General features: G+C 33.6%; 3 protein-coding genes and 1 long non-coding RNA gene across 4 annotated transcripts; 3 read left to right on the top strand and 1 right to left on the bottom strand.

Annotated features, from left to right (window-relative positions):
- Positions 1–7,329: 7,329 nt before the first annotated feature.
- On the bottom strand, positions 7,330–10,266 carry LOC110604769 (F-box/LRR-repeat MAX2 homolog A). The gene has a single exon (XM_021743063.2). The coding sequence runs from the start codon at positions 10,161–10,163 to the stop codon at positions 8,052–8,054; it is 2,112 nt and encodes a 703-aa protein (XP_021598755.1). The 5' UTR covers positions 10,164–10,266; the 3' UTR covers positions 7,330–8,051.
- Positions 10,267–12,678: 2,412 nt separating this feature from the next.
- On the top strand, positions 12,679–16,738 carry LOC122722289. The gene is made up of 4 exons (XM_043952676.1): positions 12,679–15,224; positions 15,297–15,614; positions 15,691–16,510; positions 16,596–16,738. Exons 1-3 carry the CDS (start codon positions 12,943–12,945, stop codon positions 16,505–16,507), a joined length of 3,417 nt encoding a protein of 1,138 aa, XP_043808611.1. The 5' UTR covers positions 12,679–12,942; the 3' UTR covers positions 16,508–16,510; positions 16,596–16,738.
- On the top strand, positions 16,597–18,259 carry LOC122722238. Its single transcript, XM_043952427.1, has 5 exons — positions 16,597–16,907; positions 16,997–17,123; positions 17,197–17,490; positions 17,599–17,703; positions 17,783–18,259. Exons 1-5 carry the CDS (start codon positions 16,597–16,599, stop codon positions 18,257–18,259), a joined length of 1,314 nt encoding a protein of 437 aa, XP_043808362.1.
- Positions 18,260–20,346: 2,087 nt separating this feature from the next.
- On the top strand, positions 20,347–20,914 carry LOC110604384. The gene is made up of 2 exons (XR_002486224.2): positions 20,347–20,494; positions 20,657–20,914. It is a non-coding gene; the product is annotated as an uncharacterized LOC110604384 (long non-coding RNA).
- Positions 20,915–25,194: the final 4,280 nt, after the last annotated feature.

Below are 25,194 nucleotides of genomic sequence, written 5' to 3'. Positions count from 1 at the left end.
ATTCTATAATTGTGTGAAAACTTAACTTTATTGATAAATACCATTGAAATCAATTATAAAGTTATATTAAAAGTAATGTAGCTATTATTATAATAGTTTCCACGGTTAAAACAACTATAGTTGCCGATTATAACTTCACAGATAAAAAAATTAACACAAAATAAAGTAACACAATTATCTACAAATTTGGACTTATTTTCTGAGTTATTCACAAGCCATCTTCTCGGTGAGTATTCACAAGTCATCTTCTCGGTGAATTTAGTCAATGACTTAAGGTTGTATCTGATTATAATATCAGCAAAACAAGTCATCTTCTCGGTGAGTTTAGTCAGTGAAAAACAAGTCATTTTCTCGGTGAGTTTAGTCAGCGACTTAAAGTTGTACCTGATTATAGTATCAGCAAATAAACAAGTATCCTCTTTATAGCTATCCAAGGGAACATCCACAGTATAGGACTCTATCATAATTGTCTTGCTCCTATTTTTCTCTTCTTCTATTTCATACAAACCGATCGTTATGAAGCTTATGATCACCTCCAATGATGCCAACCACCATCAAGTATGAATCCTTGTGGAGATTGTCTAACCTTTCAGTGTTAGTTTTTGCTGGTAAACTTGAGATAATCTTCACCTGACATAAACTTTCTATCCCAGTATCATAGAAGTTGACAACTCAAGTATTATAGAATCTGACAACTCTCCATGAATTTCTTATAGGCGTGTGGATTATCGAATTGTCTAACTGTAGACCAAACAAGAGGGAGTGATGCGTTGATGGTCTGAATCAGACACGAACCATACTGGCTTGGTGAGAGATATCATTTCTTGCTTTTTCTCCTTCTCATTTTTATATAGTATCTGATATGAATTATATAGTATCTGTGCAGAGCAAGAATTTCTTTTTTTTTTTTCTTGAATTTTATCTCATTATTTTGTTTTTCTTGAATTTTATCTCATTATTTTGTTTTTCTTTGTAGTAATGATTTTATCATTGAACTTTGTTGATATATATTTACTAAATTTAAAACTTTGAGATTATGTTTATGACGAGGATAGTTTTTATTGGAAGTTGAGCTATAATATTTCACTTCTCCTTTCTTTTTCTCTCATCATACTCTTTTTATAAATCTATCTTTACTTTATTATATATAATATTTTAAATAGACATGTGTATTTTTATAATATTTAATTATTATTTTATTTAATTTTATAACATTTTTTTAATCTAACAACACTATTTAAATTTTACAAAATTATTACTATTATTTTTTATTTTTATTTTTTATTGTCATACAAATGTCTCCAATTACAAAATTATTACTATTATTTTCTATTTTTATCTTTTATAGTCATACAAATGCCTCCAAATTCTTATCCTTACTAATCTAGGTGGGAGATATTTGCTAAATCCAGAATTTTATCGCTATTAAAAAGTGACTATTATTATTTTCTCCATTTTTATCTTTTATAGTCATACAAATGCCTTTAAGTTATTGTCCTTACTAATCTAGGTGGGAGATATTTGCTAAACTCAGAATTTTGTCGTTATTGAAAAGTGACTTATTATTTTCTCTATTTTTATCTTTTATAGTCATACAAATGCCTCCAAGTTTTTGTCCAAACCAATCTAGGTTGGAGATATTTGCTAAATTCATAATCGTTATTGAAAAGTGACTACTATTATTTTCTCTATTTTTATCTTTTATAGTCATACAAATGCCTTAAGTTTTTGTCCTTGCCAATTTAGGTGGGAGATATTTGCTAAACTCATAATTTTGTCGCTATTGAAAAGTGACTACTATTATTTTCTCCGTTTTTACCTTTTATAGTCATACAAATGCTCTTAAGTTTTTTTCCTTAAGATAGTTTTTGATGTAATCTTTATCAAATAGTTTGTTTATTACTTTTTTCGTTTAAATTTTAAAGTATAGTTATTTTTTCAAGCCATCAGAACTAAGACACATAAATGGCCAATCGACTTAACAAGACATTAAGATTTTATATAAACGACGGGGCTGAGTATACTCCACAAGAAACATAAGAAAAAGTCCAAACTTAAGAGCAAAATCTCAGAGAAATAAATCAGGGCTAAAAACCTAGAAGACGCTAAAGAGAAAAAAAATCCAAAAGACGTTCAAGAGCAAAAAGCTCGGAATACCCTTAGGAGCCTAAGAGCTTGGACTAAGGTCTAGGGCAAAGAGCGAAATCCTCAGAAGTAGAATCAATGCTAAGAGCCCATGCAATGCTCGGACTAAGGTCCAGGACAAAATGCTCATATTAAAGTCCAGGGTAAAAAGCTTGGAAGATACACAAGAACGAAAAGCTCAAAAGAAGAATCAGGAGTAAGAGCCTGGAAAGCTTTTTAAGGGTAAAAAAATATTTAGAGAAATAAATCAGGCTAAAAGCCTAGAGGGCACTGAAGGGTAAAATGCCTAGAAGATGTTCAAGAGCAAAATGGTCAAACCAAGGTCTAGGGCAAAAAGCTCAGAATACCCTTAGGAGCCTAAGAGCTCGAACTAAGGTCCAGGGTAAAGAGAGAAATGCTTAGAAGTAGAATCAAGGCTAAGAGCCCACGCAATGCTCTGACTAAGTTCTAAGACAAAAAGCCCGAAAGATTAACAAGAACCAAAAGCTCGAAAGAAGAATTAGGGCTAAGAGCCCGAAAAGTGCTCAAGAGCAAAAAAATGCTCCGTAAAAGAACTAGGGCAAAGAGCTCAAAAGACGCTCAAGGGTAGAAAGTTCGGAAAAAGAATCAGGGTTAAGAGCCCAACAAATGCTAAAGAGCAAAAGTGCTCGAAAAAAGAATCAAAGCTAAGAGCCCGAAAGACGCCAAATTGCTCAAACAAAGAATCAGGAGTAAGAGCCAAAAGACGCTTAAGAAAAAAGTGCTCAGAAAAAGAATTAGGGCTAAGAGCTTGAAAGACGCTTAAGGACAAAGAACTCGGGAAAAGAATCAGGGCTAAGAGCCCGAAAAATGCTAAAGAGCCTAGAAGACGTTTAAGAGAAAAGTGCTCGGATAAAGAATTAAGACTAAAGAGTCTGGAAAAAGACGAACAAAAATGCTCGGATAAATAATCAAGACTAAATAGTCCGGAAGACCAGAACAAGCCCAGAAGACCATAAGCAAAAAGTGCTTGAAAAAGATGCGCGTTACAAGAAATCAAAAATTTTCTACAACAAGAGAAAGACGAAAATAAGCCTACCATATATTTATAAATACATTATTCTAAACTCCCTCAGATGAAGCAAGGATTCACTAGACAACCAAGGTTTGACCTTCTATGAAAGAAATCTAAGAAGGCAAACTAGTAAGGTCAGGTCAAAAGTATAAGAGCTGAAGAACAAGACCCAGAAGAGTAGGCCACTAAGGTCAGGTTGGAAGGGCAGACCACCAAGGTCAAACCTTTCAAAAGGAAACCCATCAATATCAGATCTTCCATAGAAGACCACCAAAGATCAAATCTCAAGGGAAGATTATCAATGTAAAACCTCTAATAAAAAGACCTTCAAAAGTAGGGATGGAATTCACTCCCTTAGTTCGATCTATAATAAGTCGATTAATTCAAACTGATCACACCTACCTTCAAAGTTCATAAGCGTCTATCAAATGAACAAATGACGTCAAATCAGCAGATCAAATTTCCTTCTCTAACCGTCATAAATAACCATCAGAGAAGTGAAAGGGCATTTGATAATATATTAAGTATAAGGCCTCCTATGATTAGGACGCGTGTCCATAGTCTAATCAGATCTAGAAAATCGAAGAGAACTGACCTAAGTAGGCCGAGCAAGCCGAGCACGATCTGATACAGTCTGAAGATAAGTACAAATTTTGACCGACCTCTTCAAATCCAAAAGCAAACGAGTAAATCTTTTCAAGCTCACACTATAACGAGGCACTGAATACAGACACAGCCGACCTTAGTGACCGAAAGGAACTTGCCTCTATATAGGACAGGTGAGCCAGGCACGACCTGATAAGGCTAGGGTAAGGCGTCAACCTTCAACACAATGATCGACCCCTCTAACCCCTCCGAAGTATTAAATGTGCGTGCAGAAAGGCTGCCCAACCGCTTGACGCACCTGCCAAAGAGTATGGGAAAATGAGCTCCGCATTGATTAATCGACTGCTAGCCGCCTAACATACCTGCTACAACACGCCACCATCCAATCTAATGAAACATAAGGTAGAGAATCGGGGTATAAATATCCCTGAACCAACCACACTTAAAGTGGGCTAGACAAGACTCTAGACTACACTCTCTCTCTCGCCTTTGCCCTCATACATTCATAGGAGAACTCCCTCTCCTCTCACTCTTATACATGCTGTAATTTCATCTTTTCTCTTCAATACTTTATTATTATTTACTTTCTCTTCATATTAATAAATCTCAAAATACTTTTGATCTAACTTAAGCGTCGGAGGATTTCCACTGGATGCATCCCTGGTGAACCCTTGACCGTCTTTTCATATTTTACAGGTTCCTTCATCAAAATCAAATATGAAGGGATTTATATAAAACCAATCATAGATCAGCTATCAACCCATCGAATCGAGTCACTGCCCAGATATTTGTATCTAACCATCCCGCCGAATCTTAGCCTTATTAAATACAAAGAGAAATTTAGTGGACTTGCTCTCTAACTCTAAGCCCTCATTTCTTATCTCTCTCTCCTCCACACCCTCTTCTGCCTCTTAAAACCTTGATTCTTGACTCATTGGCTATACTTCTTTCATGATTATTAAATGTTAAATTATACAACTGTAACGATAATGTTTATAATTTTTATACATTTTCTTTTTAAAAATAAAATTTAAATAATTTATGAAAGCATAAAATTTTAAAATATAAATTGTTATTAATGTATATTATTAATTAATTAATATATATATATATATATATATAATTAAATGGATAAGATTGTTTAATAAATAATAATAATAATAAAGTTTATAATAAGTTTTGGATAAATTTTACAGATTATACCTGAACTTAAAATTTTATAACGGTGTGGTCCTTAAACTTTAATGCAAAACCTAAAACTCTTGGACTTTAGTGTAAATAACATAAAACTTCTTTTAATCTCTTATATTCAGTTTTCTGGTTAGAACACTTTAAATTACTTAAATACCCTTTAAAACTTTTACTTGTACTTCATTGTGTTTTCTCTCTTCATATATTCTTTTATCTCTCTCACTTAGGGCTAAGCAGAATCCGGTTCAAATCGAAAAAACCGACCGAACCGAACCGATTTGAAAATTTAGTTTGGTTTTTTATACATTTCGGTTCGGTTCGGTTTTAAATTTCAGAAATTCCGGTTATTTCGGTTCGGTTCGGTTCGATTTTGATCAGAAAAAAATCCGAAAAAACCGAACCGAACCGATTTGGAATAATAATATATTTTTTTAATAATATAGAGAAATTAAATTATATTAAAATTAAAATATTTTAATTAAATTTTAAAATACTAAAAATAAAGAGTAAAAAATTAAAAAAATATTAAAAATCGAAACCGATCAAACCGAACTGAACCGAACCGAATCAGACCGGTTCGGTTCGATTCGGTTTCTGACCAAAATCGGTTCGGTTCGGTTTTCATAAAAACTAAAATTTCGATTTTCGGTTTATTCGGTTCGATTCGGTTTTGAACCGAACCGACCGAATGCTCACCCTTACTCTCACTCACATATACACACTCTTCCTCTTCTCTCTCTCCAAATCACAATCACAATCTCAAACTCTCTCTCTTTATCCCTCATTCTCCCTTTCAATCTTTATTTCTCTCTTTTACTTTACAAGATCCCATAAAAATATAATATAAATCAAACTTAAATTCAATCTAAAGAAAATAATCTATAAAAATAAAATTCATATAATTCCATTATCAAGTTAAAGTACAAAATAAAAAAATATGAATTTGTAATCATCGTTATTATAAATTCATAATTAATTAATATAAAAAAATTAAAATTAAAAATTTTCAAACTTTATAACTTCACATCTAATAAGAAGGAGAGATGAGAATTAAAATTAAAATAACTTTACATATTAATTAAAATATTAATTATGAAGCTGATTTAAAAAAAAAGATAAAAATCATTTATTAGCTCACGAAACATTTATTTCTTTATTTGAGTTTGTGATGTTATTGACGTAAAGGTAAGCTAAGCAGAATAATCCAATTAAGTTGCAAGATTCTAATTCTGCAATTGCCGTTTGCCACCTCCTGTATTTTCTAACCGTTCTGTACGGATCCAATCTTATTTATCTCATTTTGCAAATTGAACAATTCATATTCCCATCCTTTGAAATAAATTTATTTTATTTAAATAAAATAATTTGATAAAAAAATAAATCAATTCAATTAAATTATTGCAAAGCTTTTAATTTTAAATAGTTGATTAATTTTAGTTTCTTTTTTGCTCAACAAGAAAATAATCACCATCTTATCTTAAAATTATTAATACATTAAATTAATGTAAAAATAATTATATTGAGTGTCTGTCTTAATTCTAAATTAAATGAACTAAATAATTGAAGTATTAAAAAATAAAAATAAAATCAAACCTAATAAAAAAGGAAAAATTAAAAAAACAATCAACTCAATTTAGTTTACCAGTGTCTAGTGATGTTTGATATTAAAAAAGAAAAACGGCAATTTTTTTAAAGAGACTAAAAATTCAAACTTTTTAATATTAAAAAAAAGGATATATTTTTTAATAATTGTTTTAAAGTACAATGTCTAGTGATGTTTGATGGACTAGTTGAATAGGATAGAAACCACAACCAACCAATTCTAAACAGGAGGCATCACCTTTGGAATCCAAAATTAGGGTGACCGCTCGGCCGTTTCCATTCAAAATGAAACTAAATTAAATAAATTAAAATTTTGATATTTATTAGAATCAAATCTGCCTGTTAATTTAATTGATTTAAATTTTTAATAATTTTTTTCATTTTTTACACTTTATTTTTTAATATCTTAAAATTTAATTAAAATTTTTTAATTTTAATATAATTTAATCTCTTTGTATTATTGAAAATAATATATTATTATCACTGATGAGTTCGATTTGATTTTTTTGATTTTTTTTATTAAGATAGCTAAAATTTTTAAAATTAAAAATTAAATCGAATTAAATAATTGAATCAAATTAAAATAAATAAAAAAAAAGATGAATTTTTAAATTAAATTAATTTAATCAATATTTTCAATTTTAGCCGCACAACAAAAAGCTTGGAGTGAATTAGTAAATTTGCAAGCAATCCCATGTGAAAGCTGGTGACTTTTCAAGTGGGCTTATCCAAATTTTCTTGGAGATGGGCAATAAACAAACATGGGACCATAGAAATCAAGGTCTCATGATGCCACTTGGTGATCCCACATTACAGCTACAATGGTTATCCATATTCCTGGTTTCTGTGCATTCTATAAAAACAGTACAAGAATCCAAGAAAATAGAACTTACACTAGGAAAGCAATTTTCCTGTCTTTCCACCGAGCAATGTAGACAAGCCAAGTAAACTTGGCCTTTGTTTTCTGGGAAGACGTGTACTGTTTATGTCCAAATCCTGCTTTTCCTCTGCCTTTTCTTGCTCTATGTCCATGGATGTTTTAAGCAATTTTACAATTTATATATCTTGCTGGATTCGGAGAGCTGTTTCCATCATAAAGCTGCTGAATCAGTCAGTTTGCTTTCTTTGTTAGTTCTGCCATTGTGTTCTTCAACAAGTCACTTGACCTGAATCAAGATTTTGATTACCTCTGCATTTCTCCAATCTCTTTGTTACCGAAATTTCTTTTCACAGCAATCCGTGTTCAATGTATGTTTTTTATTATGGAACATTAATCACTTTCAATATTAAACCAGAATGTTATGCTCAAGGGGATGACAAAACTAATCTGGATGATGAGATTCTTGCCCTTTGTCCAAAATTGATACATATGAGAGATTCACAAACATCTTAATTACCAAGATTCTTGCTTCTTTGTCTCATTCGCCGAAGAAAGAATTGCAGGCTGCTCAGAATCGAGAGATCTCCCAATTTCCTAGTCAGGGATCCGACGCCTGTTCAAGGCATCCTCAAAACGAGAGCAAGAATCTATTCTCATCTCTGTGCACGTATCATTCTCAGGTGCGGGGTAATAATCTTCCCTAAGCTGGACATCCCTGAGAGTTGGTATTTTCAACAGAAACATCATAAAATGTTCATTGGCTGTGCCATGAATAAACAGCTTCCTTAGCCTCCCACATTGAGCCAGCAATCCAGCTGCCGGGAGAGTGAGGCTTCTTTGATTAACATCTGTGTCCTGCGGAGGCCAATAATCAAGCTCGGTGAGGTTCAAGTTACCGATCCCATTCAGGTAAAATCTCTCCCAAGGGCTTAAATCCGCAAGCCCAGAAGGGGCTGTCAGAGCAAACCCTATTGCAGCTCCGCAATTCAGATTCATCTTCGAAAGCCGAGGATAGCAAGCAAGAGTGCTCAATCCAAATGCGTTGGTTGGCCTTGGTCGATGCCTGCAATCACCTTCAACTTTGATTTTAATTTCCTCCAGGACAGGGCAATTCTCCAATCCAGATAACGTCAATGGAATCAGCAGCTCACCAACAGGAATCCAAAGGGAAAGAAAATCTAGCCTTGCCCAAGTATTAGAAAAGTACTCATTGTCATCACCATCGAAACACTTGCTTTTCTTCCTTGAGCTTGTTTCTTCCCATATACCACCTCTCTTTTCTGATGGGAAATGCCTCAGGTAAGCAGATTCACTTGAAAAGCTGGCTTCCCCTTCAAACTGTTCAACATTTTCCCACACACAATCTATGTGCAAGCGTTGTATCCTGTCTTGAATTGGTTCAAGAGCCCTTAAGGAGCACACAGCATTTAGGTACTTGCAACAAGAGATTTTAACATCAATTAAAGTTTGTTGGAGAATGGAGGCCAATTTATTCATCCCCATTTCAGTGATCCTCTGGCAACCATGGACCTCAAACTTGGCTAGTCGTGGGCAGCCAAGGGAGATCGCTATCAGACGAGAATCAGTCAAGTCAGCAGAGTTCTTGATTGACAATGATTCCAATCTGCTGCAAAGAGCAAGCCCATCCGGCCTAGCATCTATTCCTTTACATATTCCATGAAATTGTCCCAACTTTAACGATTTAAGTCTTGGGCACTTGGAATTAAGCACTTCCAATGCTGGCCAAGTATCTTTAACATTGTGGCAAACATCAAGAACCAATTCTTCAAGCAATGGCAATCCAGCAAACATGTCTACAAGCGTAGTGTGGCTGATTCTAGCATCCTCAGAAGTGTATCCCTCATCATCCGGGTCTCCCCTTGCATCAGATAAGGAATCAGTGTCAACAAGGTGAAGAAGGGAAAGGCGAGGACAATTTGAAGCAAGAGACAGTAGGGTTTCATCTCCAACAAAACCAATGAATCTGTGATCAAATAAACAAGTTGCAAGCAATTCACGGAGATTTGGGCAGGCAACGGAAATTGAAAGGAGCTCATGAGACTTGAATCCCTCGGCAGAAGAGTGGGTAAGGATATTAAGATGGGTTAGAGAAGCAGCAGTAGAAGGGTACGCTTCGAGGGCTGGCGGCAGATCTTCTGTCCAGCAGTAGAAATAGGACAGATCAAGCGAAGTAAGTGAATGGCTATGCTCAAACAACGCAACAAAATCAGAACCCGGATTCGTAGGTGATCTCTGGTGCCATCGAACGAGCTTAACCTTGCTTAAACCAGGCCATTGGGGGGCAAGAAGTTGAAGAGCTGAAGGATTCCTGGCATAAAGAGTGAGAGACACAACAGATGGAAAAGCCCTACGAAGAAGCTGAGCAAGAAGTTTAGGGTTAATAAAAGAGGAATCAAAAATCGGGTGGCCCCAAGGTGATAGAAAAGAGAGATCAAGATTAGTGATAGCTCGAAAGCAAGTTGGGAGAAGATACAGGTCGCGGATATTGCCTCTGAGAGTAAGCGAAGTGCGAGTGGATCGCTCCATCAAGTGCCACTTGACGCAAACAAGAGACATGGAATTACGGCTACGAATATCAGTGATCAAGGAAAATATATTGGAAAGGATTGCATCTGGGACATCATGAACACTGCTTAGGGTTCTAGCCATTTTCTCAACTGTAACCACACACATGCAAACTCTCATATATGGATAGATGTATATACAAAACCCGAACCGCACGTTCTTTATATATAGAAGGGATCATGAGAATCGTACCTGCAAAGAAGATAAGACTCAGGAACGCAAATTGGAGACTTGTGGGGGGAGATTAAAGGTAAGTCTTTATCTTGTGCGAGAATCACTACAAAAATTTATCGGAACAGTAACGGAAAATAGTAACGGAAAATATCTGTTACTGATTAGTAACGGATTAATAACGGATATCATGTAAAGAACAAAAATAGTAACGGATTAAATAATCCGTTATTAATCCGTTACTAAATTCTGTAACGGATTAATATCCGTTACAGAATTGGTTCAACGGGCACAAAATTAGTAACGGATTAACTAATCCGTTACTAAATTGTTTTCAATTCAGTTTATTTAGTAACGGATAAACTATCCGTTACAGAAGTTAAAATTAGTAACGGATGTTTCCGTTACTAAAATTAAAATCCCTAATATACGAAATAGGGTATTTTCCCTTTCTCAATCACACAGATTTACTTCTCCTTTCCCGGCATTTCAACAAAAACCTCTCTTCCCGCTGTCACCACCCACTGTCACCACCCGCTGTCACCATCCGCTGTCACCACCGTTGCTGCGTCCGCTGGTGGTGGCTACTTCTTCTATTTTCGCCATCGCTCCCTCTGATTGTCGTCGTTGCTTCCGTCAGTCTAGTCCGTCTCCCTCTCATCGGCGCATCCGCTGGTCCCGTTCTTCTACTGTCCGGTGCTGTTCCTCGTCGTCAAGCAAGCCTCTGCTGATTTTCGCGTCATCCGCTGGTCCAATCACTGCAGGTTTGAATTAATTTTGAAGACCCATAAACTTGATTATTTGTGGACACTGTTATTGCAAACTTGAAATTGTTCCTGTTTGCTGTTTGTGGCATTGCTCTGTTTATGCATTGTGTCGTATTGGAACGATTGTTTTATCATTCAGAGCCAAAAATGATCTTGTTTCTCTTTGGACTTTGATCCGTATGTCTGTTTGATTTTGGGTGAATTAATGCATTTCTAATGTTGTTAAATCATTGAGAACTGATTTATATGGGGATTAAGATGGAATATGATGCTGCAGTAGAATGCTCTAGTTTCTTAGTTGATATTTGCTGAATTTTTTTTTTTCCATTTGGAAGACTAATCCCTCAACACCCTTGAATTATTCGGAGGAGAACAATTCTAATAATATAATATCTTCTAGCTACAGTAAGAACGATTTAGAATAGTGTTACAGACTTTTCTATTTTTGGAGGGGAAGGGGTTACAAAGGAAGAGGTAGGGAGTAGAGGGAATCACGTGAAAGGACATAAAGCACATGAAGGAGGAGAAGAGCGTGGATTTTTGAGGATAGTCATTGAGCTACTAGGCGCTATGCTATTGCTTTCCTTGGCTGGTGGAGTTGAAGTAAATTGATAGATGGAAGGAACCTCAGTCATGTTGCATTAAGCTCACAACTTGTATCAACTCTGCTAATGTTAGTAAAAGTTTTACTGTCTGTGGTATTATTTATTTATTTATTTTTGTACATGTTGAAAAGCGGCTGCTTCTACTGTACCATGGGTGTTCTTTTTTCAGCTTATTTTCAGTTCATAATCAGCATTTATGACACTTATTCAGGTGAAATGCTGTGGGTTCTTTTTTTGTTTATTTTTGTGCCTGTGTTTGTGCGAAAATTAGTTTACAAGTCCTTTTGGAGAAATTATTTACAAGCTCATTTATTGATGTTTTTGAGCACTTGATAATGTTATGCCAAATCTTGTAAGTCCTGAGGTTTCGCTAATATCCTATACTGTTTCTTCCTATTTTAGATAGTTGTAGTGAGAGCTGAATTTTATGGTGAATTGGACAAGTGCCTTAATTTATAGGTTCTTGAAAAAGGGAGGACAGTTCTTTTAATTACACCCAGCAAATAATAGATTGGGAGGTTGGTGATGTACACCTAACTAGGGATCCTCTATTTGCCAAATTCCTAATATTGTGGACATAATATATATATCAATCATCTAAGACTTTTTCCCCTGCTTTTCTGCATTTTTTGTTAGGAAATGATTAAATGAACTATGCATGTGATGAGCTTTCTACTGCTCCTTATATCAGATACAGAGAAATTCTATACTGAAGTCCAGGAAAAAATACTTAAATTAATTTTAAAATTAAATTAAAATTAAATTAAATTAATTAATTTTAAAATTAAATGAAAATTAAATTAATTAATTTTAAAATTAAATTAAAATTAAATTAATTAATTTTAATACTTAAAATTAATTAAATTAAAATTAAATTAATACTTAAAATTTATACTTAAAATTAATTAAATTAATTAAATTAATACTTAAAATTAATACTTCAAATTTATACTTAAAATTAATACTTAAAATTAAATTAATACTTAAAATTAATACTTAAAATTAATACTTAAAATTAAATTAATACTTAAAATTAATATTTCAAATTAATACTTCAAATTAAATTAAAATTAATTAAATTAAAATTAAATTAATACTTAAAATTAATTAAATTAAATTAATACTACTTTTGGAGATTAGATTGGAGATTATTTTTAGTATCATTCATGGTAGTTTGTGGCTTATTTTGCTTTCTTTTCTCTCCTTATGATTCCTGTGGACTTTCCTTTGACTTGGGACTTAGTTGCTTTATTTACATAACCATTACTTTATTTATTAATATTTTTTTTAGATGAGGACATCCTTGTGACCAACTCTTCATTTATTGTTATACATTCTAGGTATAATAGGTACAATATGCATTCTGACAGAGGTTGGATGTATGCAAGACTAAAAGATGGTCTACTAAATCCTTTATTCCTTGAAGGATTAAATGAATTCATATCAGCTGCCAAACAGTTTCCAGACTGTTTGAATGGAGAACTTATTAGGTGTCCATGTAATCGATTTAAGTGCCAAAATCGCAGTTTTGAAGATGAGAGTACAGTTAGGTTTCATCTGATGAAATATGGGTTTGTTAGGGACTATTATGTATGGTATTTGCATGGAGAAATGCAAACCTACAATGAGGTCCACGGGAGAAGTAATGATTCGACTTACAACACTTGCAATGTGGAATATCAACATACTGAGTTCTCTAATGCTTATGAACAACTAGTTGTAGATGCAGCAGGACCGAGTTTCTCCCCATCAATTAGTAATGAGCCTCCAAATCAATCTACTCAGAGATTGTACGACATGTTGGCCGCTGTTAATCAGGAATTGTGGCCAGGTTGTGAAAATCATTCACAACTGTCAGCTGTGGCAAGGATATTGAATATCAAATCTGAACATCATTTGTCCGAACGTTGTTTTGACAATATTTGCCAATTCATCAAAGAGATTTTACCTACTGATAATTTGTTTACTGATAATTTCTACTCTACAAAGAAATTGCTTGAAGGCTTGGGATTACCAATTCAGAAGATTCATACTTGCTTAAATGGTTGTATGATTTATTGGGGTGAGGATAATGAATTGCTCAGGTGCAAGGTGTGTGATCATCCGAGGTACAAACGATTGCAAGTTAGCCAGAGCTCTAGTAAAACCCAAGTTGCTTATAGTAAAATGTATTACATGCCAATCACACCTAGACTACAAAGGTTGTACGCATCTAATGCTACAGCTAAGGATATGACTTGGCATGCAAATCATGGGACTAATGATGATTTAATGCATCATCCAGCTGATTCGCATGCATGGAAAGCTTTTGATAATAATTGGCCTCATTTCAGTGCTGAGAAACGTAATGTCCGTCTTGGACTGTGTACCGATGGTTTTCAACCCTTTGGACAATCTGGTCAGCAATATTCATCATGGCCTGTCATATTGACACCGTACAATTTACCCCCATGGTTATGCATGAAAGGTGAGTATATGTTTCTCACTATACTTGTCCCAGGGCCTAGAAATCCAAAAGATAAGTTGGATGTGTATTTGCAACCCCTAGTAACTGAGTTGAAAGATTTATGGGAGAATGGAGTTGAAACATATGATGCATTCAATAAAGAAAATTTCAACTTGCGAGCTGCTTTAATGTGGACTATAAGTGATTTTCCTGCTTATGCAATGTTATCTGGATGGAGCACTGCAGGACGAACTGCTTGTCCTTATTGCATGGAAGATAGTGATGCATTCACATTGACAAGAGGAGGTAAGCAATCATGGTTTGATAATCATCGCAAATTTTTACCTCCTAGCCATTCTTTTAGAAGAAACAAAACAGCTTTTAGGAAGAATGTATCTGTTACTAAGAAAGCTAAACCACCTATTTCCGGTGAAGAAATACTTAAACAGATTGATGAATTGGGGTTTAAGAGGGTTATAGATGAGGATGCATTTGAAATAAATTCCCGTCTATCAAAGCAATGCGGTTGGCGAAAAAGAAGCATCTTGTGGGATTTACCGTATTGGAAAACAAATTTGATTCGACACAATCTTGATGTAATGCACATTGAGAAAAATTTTTTTGAAAATATAATCAACACTGTAATGAGTGTTGAGGGAAAGACAAAGGATAATGCCAAGTCAAGGGCAGACCTAAATGTGATCTGTGATCGGCCAGAGTTGGAAATGGATCAAGTCACTAGGAGATATCCCAAAGCTTGTTATACTCTAGATAAGCAAAGTAAGCAAGTATTATGTGATTGGTTGAAAAATCTCAAGTTTCCCGATGGATATGTTTCCAATATGGGGCGATGTATTGATATGAAGAAGCTGAAGATGTTTGGTATGAAGAGTCATGATTGTCATGTCTTCATGCAGCGGATTATGCCAATTGCATTTCGTGAGTTGCTTCCATCAAATGTGTGGCAACCCTTAACAGAGTTGAGTAATTTTTTTAAGGAGTTAACATCTACCACTATAAGTGAGAGTGATATGTTGCGGTTGCATGGTGAAATTCCTTTAATCATATGCAAGCTTGAGCGTGTTTTCCCTCCAAGCTTCTTTGATTGTATGGAACACCTCCCTCTCCATCTAGCATATGAAGCATGGCTGGCAGGTCCAGTGCAATATCGATGGATGTATCCTTTTGAACGGTAAGTTCTTTTAACTTCACTTTAATTAAGTTATTTAATAATGTTTACTAATGTTGGTCATATATTTTATAGATATCTGCGACGGCTTAAGAATAATGTCAGAAATAAAGCTAGAGTCGAGGGATCAATATGTAATGCGTACCTAGTAGAAGAAGCAACTTCATTTTGTGCACATTACTTTGAATCGTATGTCCAAACTAGACATCGAAAAGTGCCAAGGAATGTTGATATTTCAGAAAGTACTGAAAATTATGAAGGCAATCTATCAATCTTCATGCAGTCCGGTCGACCAATAGGAAAAGGGACAACCAGATATCTTATGGAGGATGAGTATAAAGCAGCACAAGTGTACATATTATTAAATTGTCCAGAAGTGAAACCCTATATTGAGTAAGTTATCGTAAATAAGTAATTTATATATTATGTTCATAAATTACTTTTTCTAATGGAGTTGAGGTTTTTCCAGCATTTACATTGATCAATTGCGCTCAAATGATCCGTTGGTCAATGATTCTCAGATTGACATCAAATTGGAGAGTGAATTCTCTATATGGTTCAACAATTTTGCTCATGATTCGTGCAATAACATATCCAATAAGTTTATCATATCGCTTGCAATGGGTCCATTACGAAGTGTGACATCATACAATGGATATATGGTGAATGGATATAAGTTTCAATCGAAGTCATACTGTGCAAGTAGAGCAACAATGAACAGTGGGGTGTGTATTAAGGGGTCAAATTACAGCAGCGAAGAAAGCGATTACTATGGACAATTGCTTGAAGTTATACGTTTGGAGTATCCAGGTCTTCCAATCAAGCGAGTTGTACTTTTCAAATGCAATTGGTTTGACCCCACTCCAAATGTAGGCACAAAGATCCATAGTAAATATAAACTTGTCGATGTGAATCATAAACGATCTTTTAATAGATATGAGCCTTTTGTGCTGGGAGTACAAGCAATGCAAGTGATATATACTCCGTATCCTAGCCTAAAGCGAGATAAAATTGACTGGTGGGCTGCTATAAAAGTCAAAGCACGTTCTGTAATTCAACTTCCAACACAAGAAAATACACAACCTGCTGATGAACCATTTCAACAAGAGGAAATGGAACACACTGCCATAATTAGAGAAATTGATGATTCAACACAACAATTAAATGATCCAACTGGGGATGTTATTGAAATTGATGATGGTGAAGAAAATGATGAAGATGAAACTATAATAGCAACAGAAACAGATGATGATGATGATGATGACTTAGATGTAGATAGTGAATAGAAGGTATAACATAATTGATATCTATTTTTACTTTTAGTTATTAAATATGTTAACTACATCTTGATTTTTATAATGTAAATTTGTACAGGATGAGAGGACGAGGACGCGGATCTTCATCACGGGGTCGAGGAGACCATGGCAGGGGTAGTGTCCACACAACTGAATCAGAAAATGTCAATCAAGATTTGGTACAACACACTGCTTTGATTCCTAGACCAGACCAGGGTGAGAGATCCACACCGGGTGCTGCATCATCCACTCCTGCATCAGTGCACACATCTGCTACTGCCTCAGCACCCATAGGTTTGCCACCTATTGCATCTACGGCTACATCTGCATCTGCTTCTGGTAGTTGTGCACCTACAGGGCTCAGACCACATATTCACTTAGTAAATTCAGTGTGAGTAAAATTTATAAGTATTTTTAACTATGCATTTAATTTTTTTGCTTATTTCAAAATTATTTTGTTTGTCAATTATTCTTTTACAGCATGCAGCCTTCTGATCCGATTGCTAGGCGGATTACCTTGATCTTCAAGGAAAAGTTAGTAGCAGATGGATTTTGTTGGAAGAATGTACCAGAAGAGGTTAAAGAATTCTATTGGCAAGAATTTAAGGTAATACAAATTATATTGTACATGTAATTATTTTTACTGTGCATTATTTGTAGCTAAATGTGAGTAATTACAGAAACACTTCTTATGGGAGGAGGCAATAGAACAACTGATGAAGATAGCTTGGAGGAAGAAAGCTGCCGAGCGATATCGTAGCCTTATGTGTAGCGTAAGGAATGGGAAGGAGAAGAGACTATCACTGACAGAAGGAGTAATGGATGCATGGCAATTCGCTTGGGGAGCAACTGAGTATAAAGAGAAATGCAAAAAATTCTCAAATAACAGAAAGAGTGAAACAGGTGGGCAAGGTGCTGGCCCATCAAGACATTGTGGAGGATCCATATCTCAGTATAGGCATCAACAACAGATGGTACGTAATATTCATTCTCACTTAAATTTTTTCAAATACTTTAAATTTATCCAATTTATTGTGAATTTATATTGAAGCATGTTATTACTATTTATATTTTACTTGCAGCGCGAAAGACTAGGCAGAGATCCTCTACCTCATGAGTTATTTGAGGCTACGCATAAGAAGAAGGGTTCCTCAGAGTTTGTTGATGCACGCTCAAAGTCCATTCATGTGAGAAATTAAATAAATTTATAGTAAATTATTTGATTTGTAGTTTATACTGTTATATCACATGGTATTTTTTTTGAAGGATCGCTTTCTGACTTTGAAAGAGCAAGCATCACAGACAGATAATGACAGTAGTCAGGCATCCCGCGTTGATGAGGCTCAGTTATACTTTGAGGCAGTAGGTGGAGAGAAAAAAAGAAGGGTGTACGGTCTTGGATCACAGGCTTCAGTTTTCTTCCCAAACAAGACTTCTGCTAATACATCCTTCACATCAGCTCAGCAAAATCAGGATCTTCAAGATGAAATGGCTGATCTCAGACGCAAGCTACAGGAGCGTGAGGATAATGAACAAGCATTGATTGAGCAAAATGTGCGGATTACCTCTGAGCTCTCACAGGTGAAGGATTTACTTATGCAGCTTGTGAGTGAAAGACAAGGCAACCAGCCTTCAGCTCCCGGTGAGGGAACTTCTGCACAGCCTGCACAGCCTGCACAGCCTCCTTATCAAGCAGATGAAACAAATGATGAGGACGAGGACGAGAACACTACACATTTATAGTTTCTTTTTTCATTACACATATGTACTAGGATAATAAAGAATTTGTTAATTTTTTGAGTTTAAAATTGAACAGCTGGATGTTTGGATATATGTTTGATTTGATTTACATAATATATGATATTGGATTTGAGTTCATTCATGACATTTGGTTTTTACATGTTGTTATTGAGATGAGTTGTAATATGTGAGTGTATTTACAGGTTAGTTGTAATATGTGAGTGTATTTACAGGTTTGTCTGATTAGATTATATAATTTATAATATTTTATTATAATTTTATAAATAGTAACGGATTAGTAACGGATTAAGTTGTTACTGATATGTTAAAAATAGTAACGGATTAGTAACGGAAAAATCCGTTACTAAAATCAACAAAACGGAAACTAAATTTAGTAACGGAATTTCCGTTACTAATCCGTTACTAAATTAGTAACCGATTTGTAACGGAAAAATCCGTTACCCAAAAATTCCGTTACTAAAATCAACTAAACGGAAACCAAATTTAGTAACGGAATTTCCGTTACAAATCCGTTACTAATTTAGTAACGGACTATAAAATCCGTTACTAATGCATTAGCAACGAGGTTCACTGTAACGGAAAATTTCCGTTACAAATCCGTTACAAAATGGTTTTAGTAACGGATTTTTAATAATTAGTAACGGAAATTTCCGTTACTAATCCGGGAAATTTTTGTAGTGAATGAAGATAAGGACGCAGGAAAACGTACTAAACCCTGCCTAAACTCTGTGTGAGGGTGAAGATGAAAGATTCAAGAATTGAGACAGGTGAGTGAAGAGAAAGAGAGAATCTTGAGAAGGTATGAAAATAAAGATAAAGATACAGTAGTGGGAACTGGTGGCGGCCTGAAGAGAGCATGAACCGTGAAATTGTGAGGATGAAGATAAAGATACGGCTCCTGGAAATGGTGGCCTTAGAGAATAAGGTAGAGAGAGAGAAGAGCTATAGGAATGAAGATAAAGATACGGCAACTGAAACTGGTGGTTTTTAGAGAATTGTAAATGGGAGAGGACATGTAGGGTTGAAGATAAAGATACAATAGTGTTATAATGTGTTGCCACTTGCCATAAACTGTGTTCGCACTGATCATGATACATTCCCTTTTATTATTCCTTTTTTTGAAATCTTTCTCACCTTTTTCTTTGTATTTGATATTTTAGGGTACCCTTTATTTTATTTTTCCCATAAAACTTTTGCTGTTTATGTTACTCAGCCATGGATTTGTGTTTTTGATTCCTTGGCTGTACTCGAGCGAATCCTTCCCATTTTATACTTCTTTTCTTCTTTAAGCACAATAATTATTAGAATAATTGTTTACCTGTTTCAGCAACCCCAAAAGCACATCATATAAGCTGATGGGTTTCTAATTTTGAAAAATAAATTACATAAATCATAACAACACATTCATAAAAAATGATTTAATAAATTTTAAGTACACATTAATAATACTACCAACTGCTATATCATATTCTGGTAAAATATTTTTCTTAAAAAAAAGGAAAATGCCATAAACAATGTGGATATATAATAAATTGCTTATATGGATTTGTGGCTTCAAATGAACCAGAAAATATATGAACGTCATGATTCTTGAGCAAGGAAGCTTGCATAACCACACGAGTTGGGTACTTCTCCGTTCAAGACTTCAAGTGCCTTTCGTTTGGATGCCTAGTTGTAAAGAGAAAATAAAAGAAACTAATAAAAAAATAAGAGAAAAGAAAATAATATAATTTTATTTTATTTTCATAAATTATTAAAATTGAAAAAAATAAAACTTTTTTAATATAAAAAATTACTATTATACTCTTACAAGTTAAGAAATATAGACTTTGCAATGAGCATATTCAAATATTTTAATATAATTAATTTTCATTTTTCTTTATTTTCTATCAATTTAATGAGAAATATTTTGAACTAAATGGGAGGAGTTGAGAAAAATGATTCCTACTCTTTTATTTATTTATTTTTTTAATTTTCTCCATTCTATATGATGTCTAAATAAAAGAATTTAGAAAAATCAATTTTCTTAAATTATTAATTAATGATGAGTGCCCCAATTTCCTATTTTTGTAACTTTGGCTAAAAAATAAAAATTTATCCATTAAAGATTCTTTCTCTGCAGAGAGTGAAAGTTTCTCTCCTTCTTTTGCTTTTTCATGGGTGCAAGGCTCTCTTTCTGTTGGTGTAGTCCGGGAGCCTCTTTTCCCTGACCAAGCTGTAGGTTTTCTTTCTCCACCACTTAGTTGAGGTGTAGATAACATTTTTTATTTTATTTTCTCTGGCAACGGTTGTTCTAAAGGAGAGAGTTTTCTTGACTGCCTTGTTTGGTTTTTTATGGTTTGATAGATTGACTTCTCCAGTTGCATGTCTGTTTTGCAGGTGAAGTCTTGTTTCTCTTCATCATCTGCGCTTCATCAGTTTTCCTTCTTTTCTGCTTTGAGGAAGGTAGATCTGGTTTTTTAGAACCATGCATCTCCTAGGTCTTTAGCCAGTCTTTTATTTGGATGGCAGACCTTCTTGACACATTCAGGTGTCTATGAGTGCTACAGGTTCCCTTTATCAACTCCATTGATGAGTGTTTCCTCAGTTTGTCGCAAGTTTGGTTGATTTAAGTAGGAGAATCTAATCTTTGGTTGAGTTTTGTTGAAAGTATTAAATTTGAAATCGATCTAATTCACCTAAAAATTTTAGAGACACATCACCGTTATCTTAAATCGAGGTAGATTTAATAGAAATTTTTAAATTGAAAAGCAGATGTAATGTTGGTTTCTTTGACCAAGATGAGTATGCGGTGGCACTGGCTCCATTAGTTTCTAACTTTTTTGCTGGGGGAATTATTAGGCTGACCCCATTTCCTATTCATGCAAATCTTTATTTTTTTACCAAAAAAAAAGAAGAATTCTATCCAAATAGCAATGCTATAAAAGGATATGGTATAATATTAGAGAAATTGGTGGCAAATGTTTGTGATGGTGGATTGGAATAAATGATGGAGATAGGTGAAGTTTCCACCTGAATTGACACCCACTGCTTTTATCCAATTCCAACCGTTAAATTGCGGCCATTACTCTGTTGTGGAAGCCGACAGGGCTAAAGTCACCAATAAAATAAAAAGTACAAGGAACACTGAATATCATTTAACTTATATATGTACTTTAAAATGTCTTCTCTTTAATTTAAATACCCATTTAATAAAATCTTTAAGGGAAAAAAAAATAATAATTAACACATTTTTAAGAAATTAATTAGTTGAGAAGGTAATTATATGAGAAATTTAATAGCATTATTTAAGTTTTTTAATGAACAACATACATATATAAGAAATCCAATGAATTTGAATGAAGTACACAAATAGAAAGAAAATAACTCAAAGCCACTTGTTCAACAGCATGACCATGACAGGTTTCCCACTCGAATACCCTGGCCCTCAGCAGTCTCTTTCTTTGTTTCTGCTTTTGTTTCTTTCCCTCCTTCCTTTGTGGCAGCCATAGTATGTTATCCGTTACATACTTTCTGGATAATTTAATTTATTAATTAACTATTTTTTTATAAATTTATTTTTTTAATTATTTAATACAAAAAAATTAAAAAAGAAAAAATTGTATTATATATATATATATAATTTTGCCTTTTCAACAGTGTTGCGAGCTGTGAAAACAATCAGGATTAGGATTTATTACACCCAATAGAAAAGAGGAAAACCAGCCATCAGAAAATTAACCATGAAAACTTTTTAGGTTATGATAGCTGAACCTTTTTTGGTTAATATAATCTTTGGATTCTCCCCAAGGATTAGGGTTAGATAAGCATAAACATCTTTTTTAAGCATAGGATTAATTTGATTAAGATGTTTATATTCTGTCTCCACAAATAACAATATTCAAGCAGCAGAAGATATCCAATTATTTTTTCCAATAGTTGCATGAGAGGACAGAACCTAACCATCTAAGTCACATATAAGCAATATTTGAACTTAGTTTTAGTATTTAAATTAATATGTACGTCTGATAAAGCATAATGTAATAAAATATAATTTACTTTATTGTTTCTTACTCTCAAAAGAAAGCAGTAAATGAATGATATATCTCTTCCTACATATCTGTAAAGCATTGAAGATTCTTGCTAAATCAGTGGTGACAAGGACCAAACTCAATGTGATGGCTTTGTTGATTGATTGTGAATTGTAGCCACTACCCATTTCAAGAACAATATGTACAGATTCTGAAAAATGTTGGATTAAAAAAATCATGACAAAGAAATAATAATAATAATCCTCAGGATAATGACATAGAAAAATAAATTCAACGTTACAAAAATAGATATCCGACAATTTCCTGCAGATATGGAGATTTGGTTGTAGTAGATGTCTCTTTCCTTTGCCTTGAATCTATTGTTATGGAGAATTAATATAAATCAATCCGGATATAGAGACTGAATTTCCATTTATCTACCTTTCTAATTTTATTTTCTTTATATTTGGGTTGTTTGTGTTTTTTGTGGTCGTGCATGCATGTTTAGGCATCATAGGTCTAGTTTCCTTTAGGAACCATGATATTCTCGCCTGCATGCTTGAATCCTTGGAGAACCAAATATTCGGCTCCATCACCTGTCAAGATATGGCTCCTGCTTAGCATGGTGGTGTCTCATTAGGTTTAATTCCAAAAGGCAGGAAGGACTGTTTGAAGAGCCATATCTCCTCTTCTGCATGCGGCTGCGACGTACCATGTTCATCCTTGGTTCTTTGCCTTCTTTGCTGCTGCTTGGTTTCTTATTCTTATGAGCCTCCATCTGGTCCTTTTAGGGCTTAGCTTCTCCTATGTGGCTTATGGCTTTCAGTTCACACCATTCGTCCGATTCTGGAGGAGGATCATTGACAGCTAGCGGCAGTGGCGAGAGAATGGGTGACGAAAATTTTTTCATATACCCAAATATAAGCTAATTTAAAATTAAAAGAAATCTTATAGAAAAGAAGAAGTTTCAATGGGGAAATCTTATAATTGTTTATATTTTGGGCCTTGAGCTCTTTTTCATGTAATCTAGATTTGTTTTCAGGTTGTCTTAGCTTAGGACCTGAATCTCTATTTCAATATAATGAGTTTCTAAAGTACCGGGCCACAGGCCTGTTTCCTTATCAATGCAGCTTCATTAATATTATTTTATTATTAAAATATTTTTTAAAATTATTAATTTTTATTTTTAATACATATTAAATAGAAAAAATTAAGAAAATAATCAATAAATTACTTAAAAAAAGAAATTTGCCCATTATTTAAAAAAAAAATCCTATTTTTATGAGATGGAGAGAGTTTACTTTTTCATATCTAAGCATCCTGCGATTATAGTCATTAATACTCTATTCATTAGGATGTCACTATTAATTTTTTTACTAAAGTAAAGAATTTAGCAAAAGGTGGAAGAGCTTTCATCTCCTTTATCCACTGCATATCTCCAATTTTTCTTTTTGAATTTTGATGGCTATGAAGTATGTAATTGTGAGGATGAAGATAAAGATACTGATACCATGGAACTGGTGGCCTCAGAGAACAAGACAGAGAGAGAGAGAGAGAGAGGAGCTGTAGGAAGGAAGATAAAGATATGGCAGCTGAAACTGGTGGCTTAAGAAAGTTCAAAATGAGAGAAATGCATGTATGGGTTAGAAGTAAGTGGCTGGTGGGTTGCCACTTGCCATCAACTGCTCTCTTTTTCATCTTCATTTCGTACACTTCCTTTTTCAAATCTTTCACCTTTTTCTCATAGCTAGTGCAGGCTTCCCTTTTCTTTTCTTTTCTTTTCCTTTTTCTTTCACTTTCCCTGGGAAAAAAAAAATTTGTATTTTGGTGTTCATATATATTATTCCAAGTTGTTTCAGCCATGGATATGTGCTTGGCTTCTCTCTTACCCACTTGTCTATTCCTTCGCATTTTGTAATTCCTTGTCTTGTTAATTTAAATTGATTAATTAATTTCCACTTCCAACAGCAAAAAATTATTGTTATAATTGAAATTTATATCTACCAAATTAATATATAGCTTATATGGATTTGTGGCTTCAAATAAATAATACAATTTATGAAAGTGATAAAAAAGAGAATTGTTGAGCAGGAATTCCAACAACTACACGAGGTGGGTACCAGCTTCTTTCGGCTGTGCCATAAATGGCTGCTTAAAGGAGACCATATTTTAATTTTAAATTTTATTATATTTACATTAATTTATAACTTTACGATTTTAAAATAATTTTAATATTATGAAATTAAAATTTATTTAATTTTGTTAACTGTTACTTGAATTGCATATGGATTTTAATTGGTCTATTAAAAATTAAATTTTCAAATCAAATACCCTTTTAAGAACTTTATTCGGCTAATATCTTGAATTCTATATATGAACTTGTTTTACACTTAAAAAAAATTAATGAAATCTATTTAATTTCTAACAAAAATTTCAAGGCTTTACAGTGTTCTTATTTTTTAGCAAAAACCCAATTCTAATTATTATTTGGCTAATTTTATTCTTATTTTTTATCAGAAATTTTTAACCGTTATTCAGAGTTTACGAAACAAAGAAGAAACTTGTATTTTGGTTGATAACCACCCATTAACTTTTGATGTAAAAAGTTTGAATACATTACCTGTCAAATGGTCGTTTATACATATTTGTATAAATATAATATTTATAAAAATATATAAAATAATGAACGGAAGTTACTTTATAGTTCATTAGATAATTATCTTATTAATAAAATCTAAAAAAAAAACTAAAACATTGTCAATGATTTAAATAAAAATTTATTAAAATTTAGTAATTATGTTGATGTTTTGAGATTCGGTGAAGAGCAGGAGCAATGCGTATTTTAATAAGTTTAATCCGTTTAGTTTATATTTTTTTATTTTATTCTTTTTCTTTTTATCTTTTAAT

Source organism: Manihot esculenta, chromosome 17 (genome assembly GCF_001659605.2).
Source record: "Manihot esculenta cultivar AM560-2 chromosome 17, M.esculenta_v8, whole genome shotgun sequence".
NCBI classification, from domain to species: domain Eukaryota; kingdom Viridiplantae; phylum Streptophyta; class Magnoliopsida; order Malpighiales; family Euphorbiaceae; genus Manihot; species Manihot esculenta.
The sequence above is the reverse complement of the archived record's forward strand: the minus strand, read 5'-3'. Positions and strand labels throughout refer to the sequence as shown.